The following is an 11491-nucleotide window of genomic DNA, read 5'->3' as shown; positions in this document are numbered from 1 at the left end:
TGGTATGTATTTATGCAGTGAGAGTGGGAAGCTTTTTCTACCCTTCATACACGACTGATTCTTCCTAAAAGCAGATTTTAATAAAGTTATAGTCAAACTACAGACTGGATTGTTTATTTTAACGATTGATGTTTGATTGTGTCGCTGAAGACGTCCTTCCAGCTGTCAAGAGTCTCTATTAAAATCCTAAACAGCAGCAGTGGATTGAATTAGTGCAAAACAATTGGTGCAGTGTTGATCTTTTGGCCCTCGCAGGCTGCCGTCATGTGTCCGGGCCGCATCTCTTCATGAGCGGCTCCGTGTGTCGGCCGGTGAGTCTGCTGAACTCGCTCAGGATGTATTGTTCCCTCTGCAGCATCTGGAACACCAGCAGAAATATTTATTATAAACTTCTTTCTAGAGTTTTCTGTCTGCACCAAAAAAAAAAACCCCAAAACATTCAGATTAATTTCTAATTTATTTAAAATGCAACCACTTCATACCGGTACACTGGAAAAAAATCTAAATCTAGATAAGTCAAATTGTTCCTTAAAATAAGTGCATTTGTTCTTGAATTTATGAGAGAGACATTTTTCCAATGGAACAAGATCATTTAGATTTAAAATCAGAAAACACAAATGCATTGCCTTATTTCAATGCATTATCAAATTATTTTATTTAAAGAGTAAAAAATACTGATTGCATTAGCAAACTCTCATTTAACTATTCAAATCAAGGGTAAATACACTTAAATTGTACTAATTTCTAGATCGTTTTTCCAGTGGAAATCCAGAGTAAACTGGTTCTTAAATGGAAGTTTAAACCAGCATTAAAAGCATTTCCAGAAAACAAATCCAAAGATTCAGTTTGATTAATTTCTTTTCTCTAAATCCAGTCCAGCAGCCGTACGCTCGTCTTCAGCCAAAGCTTTGGATTATCTTAAAATTTCATAACCCCCCCCCCTGTGAAAAATCTTTTTCTAAAGGCAGCATTTGTTCTACAACCTTCTGCTGGACATTTTTTTCCACACCATGAGCCACCGTAGCAGATAAAAAGTTTTTTGGGTGAAAAAAAAAAAAATCTTTGTCAAGACTGCAGAAATAAGTAGTTTGACCTCGAGTTTCCTGTGATGAGCATTCGGACGTCAAGCTTAAAAGTATATAAACTTCAAAGGAAATGATAGCATGTACAGCTATTTTCTTTTATCTCTTAAGCTTTATTATTAACAGGTTATCTGAATGTTATCAAGTAGCTTTTAGGTAGAAGTAGACAGTTTGTGTCCAGGATGTGTGGGGTCTGTGCAGGGGCATGGGCGGAGGTTTGCATAGGGACCTGTTCCTACCAAAATTTTGGAACAACCTTCTTGTCCCTACCAATAATTCGATGTGAACAACATGATTATAATTTACTATACAGCATTGTTGCAGCAGTGGCTTCTTTTTCTCTTGCAGCTCCTCTGCCTGTTAGCTGCAGCTGCCTCGTCTTCCTGTATCTTTCACGTAGCAGCGCATAGAACTGTGCTGTTTAACTCTCTGATTGCTTGTTTTCTAGTGGGTGCGTGCTTGGAGCATTAAATTAAAAATAAAAAAAGTAAGTAAGTGGTAAGCTAACTGGTAAGTTTACATGCAAACATTTTCAAGGTGGAAAAAAATCCTAATTCCACAATCGTCAGAGCCAGTGATGCTTTAAACATTGATAAACAGCATCTAGTGTGTTTAGTGCTTATAAGATTTATATTAATGTAGCAAGAAATGCTGCTGTTCTCTTTAAACAAAAGTGTCCTGATGCTCACATTAAGCAACAAAAAAAGAGCATGCATATTTTTGCATTGGACCAATGAATATGAAGACCAATAGTGTCCCTACCAAAGTTGAAATTAAACCTACGCCCTTGCGTAGGGGTAACATTTCTGAAAGGAAATGATCCCATAAGGTCGCTACTTCCATCAGGTGATCATAGCGATATTTATTCATCAGTACGTTAAACAGTAGAGGGAGACATTTTTAAACTCGGTTCCTTTCTTACTTTGAGGGTCCCTGATTTTAAAAGATTTCTTCTCAACCTGAAGATCTGTGACCCTTCTTCAACACTACAGCCTTTTAAACTCATGCTTCCAAAACAATTTATTAACAATCAGTCCAAATGTTCCTGTTTGTCAGCTATCGGCAATCCTTTAAAATTTGGGAGAACAGAAGTTTATTAGTTGGTTAAAATCTATTCTAATGTTCACTTCTATTAATAGAAAAGAATAGAACATCCATTTATTGTCCCACAATGGGGAAATCCTGGCGTTTACAGCAGCAAAAAGATTATAGAAAAAAAAAATGGTCACACAAATATGGACCTTAGAAAAATGTATAAGAATAACATAATAGCGAAGAGTTAAAAGATAATAAAATAATGCACTGTAAAGTGTTTTAATATAAAATCTGCATCTGGAGAATAAATAACCGATATACAGCTATGGACATTCTTACAGTAAAAGGTAACTGAAAAAGGTCTTAGCTGACCGTGCTATTTTGCAAAGTAAAAAAATTAGACCTTGCCTCACCTATTCTTCAAATTAACATATGTTGATTTTCTTATTCACAGTAACGAGGTGGTCACGGAAACTTGGATGACCTTTCTCTGTAAAACTTGCTTTTACAATAAAATAAAAAAAAGTTCTCCACCTCCTGAAACTTAAAGTAACTGATGTATAGAATAACTGCTAAAAATCCAGCAAAATAAGGACGGATAAAGAACACAAGTGAAACCTGAGAGCAGAAATCTAAACATGGATACAAACCTCGGTCCATTCCTCTTCTGTCTCATGCCTGTAGCCCAGNATGGATACAAACCTCGGTCCATTCCTCTTCTGTCTCATGCCTGTAGCCCAGCAGGTGACAGATGCCGTGAGCCGTGACGGCCTGCAGGAAGAGACAACGTTTAATGCAAACCAATCAGGTGACTAAAAATGTAAACGAGCTGTGATCCTTTTTTATTAGAAAAATTCTATTTAAAAGAATGGGTTCAACTATATACAGTGAGCAAAAAAGATAATCAAACATTGTCATTCGTTTACAGAAAAACCAAAGAAAAAACACAAAAACTCATCACAAACCGATTTCAACATAAATACTTTCCCTCCTTATAATATACACTGGAAAAATAAATGTTTATGCAATCCAATCAATCAAATTGTCCAGTCTTGAAAATATTTGCCTTTACTGAGCAGTCCGAAAATGTCCTGTGAAAGTTGTTTGTCGATGCTTTTCTGTTTTACTGTGGTTCTCAAAAATTCCTAACAGTTTCCAGCAGTCCAGTGACTTGTTTTCAAAAGGTTTATAGTTCCTGCAAATGTATATTGAGTGTCTGGCGAGAGAAAGGATTATATTGCTTAAGGTGTGCAGATGAAAAGAATGTTGTCTTTTTTTTCCTTGTTCCAAAAAGTAGTATCCATTCCCACTCTTTGTTTAATTTGCTGATACCTGGATCCAAACTTCTTCAACAGGGGGTCCATGGAGGTACTGCATGGGGGTCGCAAAAGTTTTGGTTGATTTAATTTTTTTTTATATATATATATATATATATTCCACCCTGCAATTTTTTCCACTAATTGAAATTTCTTTAAATCCACATTAAAATGAATTCAACACACTGTAGCAAACAGATAAATGGAAGCAGAAGATGTCTTACAGTCATCAATGCACACATTCAACGACACACAGGAGCTCTTTCAAGCTGGGCACCGTTTCATTCACAACACCTGTCCCATCAACCAGGAATCAGAATCAGAAATACTTTAAGAATCCCAGGGAGAAATTACTTTACTCAATCTGTAAAACAGTGACTATAGAACCAGTTTGATATAACACAATTTCATACAATATATATAATTAGGGGGTCCTCGCTCCATCTTAACATCAGTTTGGGGGTTTAAGAGGTTGAAAACAGCGGTCGGCTGTCGTGCAGAACATGATCTGACAAACTTTTATTCAGGTTCTGGGCTTTACTGNACATCAGTTTGGGGGTTTAAGAGGTTGAAAACAGCGGTCGGCTGTCGTGCAGAACATGATCTGACAAACTTTTATTCAGGTTCTGGGCTTTACTGAAGTAAAAAGATCATCTGGACAGAGATGCTGCTTAGGCCTCATCAGGAAGTGGTTCAGAGATATTTGGACTTATGATGAAACCCTCCAGGTCTGCACCCTAAAGGAGAAACTGTTTGGTTCTTACAAAGCAGATGAAGAAACAGAACTCCAACTGAGACCAACTTCAGGATCTGAGAAGATGATCCGGGTCTCCATTGATCATTAAAGTGGCTGGAGATGACGTGTAGTGAATAAGCTCTATATAAATAAACTGAATTGAATTAAGAAGTGTCGCCACCAGTTATAATAACTCTGGATAAATCAGGTTTCCAGATAAAAGTCTTTATCTAGTTAACCTATTAGCAAAAAAAATGAAAATGTCTAAAAAAAGAGAAGTAGTAACTCACAGTGAGAGCAGCATGAAGATCTACAGATTCCTCCTGGCACTGCTTCATCACAAACTCCACCCCCAGGAAGATGTCTCCAAGGTTCAGCTCATCTCTGTGAAGGGGGCAAGGCAGCTTTCCGGGCCGCAGGTCCTGGAAATACACAGACTGGTTTCTTTAAACTAGATGTATGACAAAAAGAAAAAAAAAAATGACTTTAGAAACATGTATGAAAACCTTAAACAAGGAGAACTCAGGATGTCAGAGTTCAGAGTAAATGTCCAAAACACTTTGATTATTTTCCAGGTTTCCGTTTTTCTTCCAGTGTGTGGAAGTCCGTGTCACCAGAAGCTTGTCGGTCATGTTTCCTACCACCCACTTCTCTCCTGTAGTGTGGGAATCACCATGGCAACTGGTGACTCTGCTCTTTATTTCATTATCCTTTTTAATCTACAGTTAATTCAAGGTGGATGTGTATGAAGGACCAACTCTGCCATATTTAAAAATAAATACAGAAATAAATAAATGCTCAAAGTATTTATTTATGTGCATGTTATAATATTTTTGTCTGTTTTATTCTTCCTTTGTATTTTTTTACCTTAGTTATTTCTTCGCCGCTGTTTATTTCTCTCTGCCCTTTTTACATTTCTCTCTGCCCTTTTTACATTTCTCTCTGCCCTTTTTACATTTCTCTCTGCCCTTTTTACATTTCTCTCTGCCCTTTTTACATTTCTCTCTGCCCTTTTTACATTTCTCTCTGCCCTTTTTACATTTCTCTCTGCCCTTTTTACATTTCTCTCTGCCCTTTTTACATTTCTCTCTGCATTTCTGTCTCATTATGCAAATGAGGAGGGGGTGTGTCCTAGAGAGTCAACTTCTGCTCATTGGTTGGCTTGGCGGTCCATCTTCTTAACTCACAGAGCTCAGAGTACTAAGTTAAATGTTCTCTTTTCTGTTGCTGTTGTTCAATAAAAGTATGTTTTAAGATCATTTGAGGCGAGAACCTTATACTTTTAAGCATCAACATATGGCCAATTCACAGATTTAATGCGGGAGAGAAATGTAAAAAGGGCAGAGAGAAATAAACAGCGGCGAAGAAATAACCAAGGTAAAAAAATACAAAGGAAGAATAAAACAGACAAAAATATTATAACATGCACGTAAATAAATACTTAAAAATATAAGTAATTAAAAAATAAAGTTGAAGATTATAAAGGACAGAAAAATAAATAAGGTAAATATTACAAAGGCAAATAAATAAAGAAGCTAATTAAGAGTTATATACATTTATGTCTCACTTTTTTGTTGGCAATTAATTGTATGCTTATACATTTATTGAGCATTTATTTATTTCTGTATTTATTTTTAAATATGGCAGAGTTGGTCCTTCATAGACAGGAGCCAGTGCCCCTGTATCAACAAACTAATTCTAAATTTATTTCTTATATGAGGTGACAGGAAGGATTCAGAACAAATGATCCTTTGGACCAATTTAATCTTTAACCATTAGTGCTTACAATTATATAGAACCTAAGGTGTATCATTATACGCTTCAGATGGACTCAGTTTTCACCTTATAGATCAGAGGTTCCCAAAGTGAGGGTCAGGAGCCCTTGGGTAGATCGCAAGATGATTTTTCCAATCATTGCTATGTGATCCCCGAGATATATGGAGGATCAAAATGCACCATGTAAAAAAATAAGTAATTTAATGACATTAAAAATGAATGTAATTGCTTCTTTCTATATGTATGAATGAATGTATGAACTGTAATTTTCACCGAATGAAAAATTTTTTGAGCTCCTGCAAGGATCTGCAACCTTGGCTTTGGCCTTTGTTATAAAACTAGATGATAAGCTTTCACCCCGTTTTGTTTTTGTGCAAGTGTGTGTTTCTCTTTTGTTCTGTGCCCCTATGTAAAAAAAATTAACCCCCCAGTAAAGTTTGATTTAGACCGCCACTGTTATTTTTTTTTTTTTTTCATTTGGCGGAAACGGGCTTCCATAGAACATTTGACTTTTCTTGCTGTCGAAAAGACTGGCCAGAGGGCACGAAAACTTTCTTTTAACTCAAAGAAGGGGCAATGAGTTAATAAAATGCCCTCCTACCTTCATTCATTCATCATGGCTTCTTCCAATTACTTCACTTTAATTCAGAAAATCAAGCCTACGAAATGCTGCTTTAGAGTAAATTCTAGATAAAAAGCAGGATGTTGGTTTTTCGGACAGTAGCTGCATCTGCATCTACGGAAGATGACTAGGGCCACTGAAAAAATATAAAAAAAAGTTAACTGATTTTTAGATTTTATTTCAGTATAATATGAAATTCTCAGAATTCTGACTTTAATTTCAGAATTTGGACTTTTTCCTCAGAATTTTGACTTTTTTCCCCTCAGAATTCTGACTTTAATCTCAGAATTTTGGATCTTAATGTAGATGGGCACAATGAAAGAACATTTGAGAGCACTCAGCTTAACTGACAAAGATGTGAGTTGTTTGGGAGGGCCGGTAACACTAGGTGGAAAATGACAGAACTAGGTGACTTTTTATGTGCCTGAGGGGTCCCCGGTGATACTATTTCATTAATGGAAGACCAGAAGGTGATTAAAACGAGAGCTACGGCTTGATTCTAACGTGTTTGTTAAATGTCAGAATTCACTCAGAATTCAGAGAAAAGAAAAGTCAGAATTCTGAGAAAAGAAAAGTCAGAATTCTGAGATTAACGTTAGAATTCTGAGATTAATGTCATAATTCTGAGATTAAAATCAAAATTCAAAGATTAAAATCTGAATTCTGAGAAAAAAAGTCAGAATTCTGACTTTAATCTCAGAATTATCTCATATTATATTGAAATAAAATGTATTTAAATAAAAATAAAATTTAAATCAGTTTTTTTTTTTTTTTTTTTTGGCCCTAATCCTCTTCCGTATGCAGCCGAATTCATTCTGAAGTGAATTAATTATTTGATCATATTCAGACCAAAGTAGACTATGTTTACCTCATAGAATGGGAAGGACAGGACATCTGTTGGGGTGTTCTTCTTTCGGTAAATGCTGTTTATCTGTTGGATCCTGCGGTTATCCACGCAGATGATCCCCAGGTCGAACTTGTGGATGCCCAGGATGTGTCTCAGGGTGTCCACGTCCCTGCGCAGCCTGGCGCGCCGCAGAGGAACCACCCTCTGAAGGTTCCGGAGGACTACTCCCATTTTAAACCGAGAAGGAAACGAACCGGTGTGGAAATGGAGCCTGAAGGCATGAATGAACTCAAAGCTTTAGCCTCTGATGGGGACTGATACTCAGCCTGTGGAGGACAGCCTCGTTTAGCTTCACTCAGGAAACATTTTAAGGTGACACCATCAAACCGGAGCTGAAGCTGGTTTCTGATTCACAACTTCCGATTCACCGATTGATTAAAGGGCCAGATCACTATTGGGCTGAATTAAATGTTCTTTAGGTTCGCATCTATAATATTTAATTTGATAAAGCCCGAGCTTTATCAAATTGATAAGGCAACATTTTTAGGGATTATTATAGACAACAAACTTAGTTGGAATTCTCACATAGAATATATTAGAAATAAAATTGCAAAAACTATTGGAATATTATTTAAAATAAAAGATTTAATAAATATTAAAGGCCTGCATATTATATATTCCTCTTTGGTTATGCCTTATTTGTCTTATTGTTCAGAAGTATGGGGAAATGCAAATAAAACAATTATTGATAAGTTAGTTAAGTTGCAAAAAAAAGCTATAAGGCTTATTAATAATGTGGGATACTGTGAACCAACTAATAAACTCTTCATTCAAAGCAACACATTAAAATGTAAAGACATTGGTTATATAAAAATACTGGAAATAATGCATAAAGCAGTGAACAAAAGTCTTCCTTCTGGTATTCAGAAATTATTTAAGTTAAGAGAGAATAAATATAATTTGCGAGGTTTGTTTATATTTGAATGTGCAAAAGAGAAGAGCCAGATATACTAAATGTATTTCAGTTATTGGTGTGAAAATGTGGAATGAATTGAATGATGATTTAAAGTTATGTCCTTTCTTGGTGAATTTTACAAGGGCTTTAAAATGTAAAATGATAAAATCCTATGTTATGTAGATTTGAATATTATTATTTTGAATATTTATATACGCAGTAAAGAACCTGGTAGGTTATAAAGGTTGTAAGTATAAAACAGGGTAGGCAAAAATAAGCTTTGCTTCAGCCTATTCCTTTTTTTTTGTTTTTGGTAAATTGTTGGTTTTGTTTTGATATTGTTTTATGTTGGATTATTTGCTAAAAAATAAAGTGAAGTGAAGTGAAGCTGGATACTCCTTGCCAACTTTTACCCTCTTAAAATACTTTTTTTTTATTGTTTTATTGTCTTATTCAAAAAATAATGTTTTTTCCACACATAGGCTTTTTGACTTTTCTAAATAACCTAAGTTTGATTATTTTTAGTTTTTAAACAAAAGAAAAGAAATAAAACTTTTGCAAACATATAGTTCTATGGAAGCATATTGCTGGTACTTGAGAAAATAACTTTTTGCTGTAACTATCACGTTTGTACAACATAGTTATCCCATTTGTACAATATACTTTTACGTTTATACAATCAAAAATTAAGTGACAGCAATACGCTTCTGTAGCTTTCCTTTTGGCTTTTTTTGGATTTTTTTTTTTAACCGTGGGCCCTTGGCTTTTTTTATTGACCCGGTTATTGGAAAAATTTGTTTTTTTTAAAATTTTTATTTGCCCTTTTTTTTTTTTTTTTTTTTGGAAATTTTGTTTTGTTTTATTATAAAAGAGAAGTGCTTTACTATTATTTCTTTACATCTGAGTTTTCTCTTTATCAGTTTTTTCCAAAGTTTTAAGAGCCACAGATTGTTGATGTGGTTTTTGGCATCCAAAATAAAATAATGTCTAAATCTAAACCATATTTTATTTAGAATTGTTGGACCGTTCATGTTGTTGTAAATAACATGTCATTCTATTCTTATGTTTGACATGTTTTAGTCATCTATTTTATGTAGGGACTCTGATCTAAAGAGGCTGTGATGTGTAAAAAACATCTGGCCTAGTTTTAACTAATTCAAGAAATTGCATGGTGCATATTTTAAACAGAGCTGACTTAGAGTTAAATAATTTGTTGCATTGCACTTTTTTGAAAGCTGACAAACGAATTACATGTTTCAATGTGTTATTAGGATTGGATTTGATCACACTCAGTTTTGAGGCCTGAAATTTATGGGGCATAAAAATCTTCAAGAGAATGCCTTAATCTTCAGATTTCAGACTCATTATGATCTTGGATTAACTGTGCCATTTTCCAAAATTTCAAGACTAATATCATAATTATTAAAAAGTCTATGTAAAAAATACACTATGTATATTTTTATGTAAAAAAATTGAACAACAACAAGTTTTGAATTCAGTTTAATCAAGACTAAGATATCTGAGAGCATTATGCTTTTTGTTAAAGTATTTGAAAAATAAGAATAGAGTATGGATAATTGATAATAAACACTCAAACAGTGCCTTATCTGTCAGTTTGACCAATCTTGCAAGTTATGAAATTAGCCCCAATGTTAAATACTAAGTTAGATGGGCTTGCAAACTGTAATTTCAATAACCTATTATCAAATTACGAGAAACAATTTCAGAATTTACAAGTTAAGCTTTTAAATCATTATAAACAGGTTCAATATAAAAGCTTCAAAAGTTCCCAAACATCAAAACTCACATTTTTTAGAGTTAACAAGTTCCATAAATGTTTTATAAGTATTGGTTGTATGTCAGAGAATCTTGATCAAAATAAAAATGTTTGGGGCATCACACATTTATAGTTAGAAGAGGATATAAGGGCCTTTTGTTAAAATGAACAAAAAAAAAACGTCGTCTTAGTTTAACTAAATTTCTCATGTCAAAAAATTCACCTTATGGTAATTCTGAGTGATGAATATTTTTAACAAAAAAACACACTATTTTATTCGCTTATTTAGAAAAAAAATCGTAGTTGTTTATTTGTTCAAGGGTCGCGGAACTGTTTTCGTGTAACTCGGGGAAGAAAATCCTCGTCGGACTTAGACCGGAAGTATAAAGTATTCGAAGGAAATAGAGCGCAGAGATTGTTTTATTTTAAAATTTAATCAGTATATCTTCGATTTATTTGTACGGGAAGTTTTCTTTTTCTTGTTTATTATCCGAAGGAGCATAAAATAACCTTTTTTGGGGGATATTTGGCAAATTTATGTTGAGTTTTCCGATGCTAACGGCGGAGCTACAAACGGCTAGGTTAAAAACCAGCTTTATCCGGTAACACCGCATAAACCTATTTTTCTTCGTTATGAATCCGTTTGGAAGTCCGCAGGGTGGAGCTTTCCAGGCTCCCGGTAGCTCCATGAAGCCCAGTCTCTTCCAGGTTTTCGGACAGCAGAATTCCAGCGGATCTCAGGGACAAAGTTTTGGTTTTCAGCAGCCACCTGCCTTCGGACAGCCGTCTGCTACGCACCAGTCTGCAGCTCAGGGTGGTTCCATTTTCGGACAGCAATCTGTAGTGAATCAGCCTGCCACTCAGGGTGGGTCCATATTCGGACAAGGGTCCGCTCTTAACCAACCTGCAGCTCAGGGTGTCCCCCTCTTTGGGCAGCAGTCTGTTGTTAATCAGCCAGCCGCTCAGGGCGGTTTCATCTTCGGGCAGCAGTCTTCAATAAATCAGCCTGCAGTTCAGAGTGGTTCCATCTTCGGACAGCCATCCACAGCGAATCAAACTGCAGCTCAAAGTGGTTCCATCTTCGGACAGCCATCCACAGCGAGTCAACCTACGGCTCAAAGTGGTTCCATCTTCGGACAGCCATCCACAGCGAGTCAACCTACGGCTCAAAGTGGTTCCATCTTCGGACAGCCATCCACAGCGAATCAAACTGCAGCCCAAAGTGGTTCCATCTTCGGACAGCAATCCACATCGAGTCAACCTACGGCTCAAAGTGGTTCCATCTTCGGACAGCCATCCACAGGGAGTCAACCTACGGCCCAAAGTGGTTCCATCTTCGGACAGC

The 11491-nt window shown here is 35.7% G+C and overlaps 1 protein-coding gene across 2 annotated transcripts; it reads right to left on the bottom strand.

The window, feature by feature from the left end:
- Positions 1-212: 212 nt before the first annotated feature.
- ybey (ybeY metallopeptidase (putative)) lies at positions 213-7798 on the bottom strand. Of its 2 annotated transcripts, none has more exons than XM_015377032.1 (4): positions 7436-7798; positions 4460-4606; positions 2820-2888; positions 213-358 (listed from the first exon to the last, which is right to left on the bottom strand). In XM_015377032.1, the coding sequence occupies exons 1-4, from the start codon at positions 7643-7645 to the stop codon at positions 263-265; spliced, it is 522 nt and encodes a 173-aa protein (XP_015232518.1). In that variant the 5' UTR covers positions 7646-7798; the 3' UTR covers positions 213-262. The 2 variants fall into 2 exon arrangements, with proteins under 2 accessions (XP_015232518.1, XP_015232519.1); XM_015377033.1 differs by having other exon boundaries at positions 4460-4591; positions 7436-7796.
- Positions 7799-11491: the final 3693 nt, after the last annotated feature.

The sequence above is a fragment of the Cyprinodon variegatus genome, unplaced genomic scaffold, assembly GCF_000732505.1.
Source record: "Cyprinodon variegatus isolate N-32 unplaced genomic scaffold, C_variegatus-1.0 Scaffold145, whole genome shotgun sequence".
NCBI lineage: Eukaryota > Metazoa > Chordata > Actinopteri > Cyprinodontiformes > Cyprinodontidae > Cyprinodon > Cyprinodon variegatus.
The sequence above is the reverse complement of the archived record's forward strand: the minus strand, read 5'-3'. Positions and strand labels throughout refer to the sequence as shown.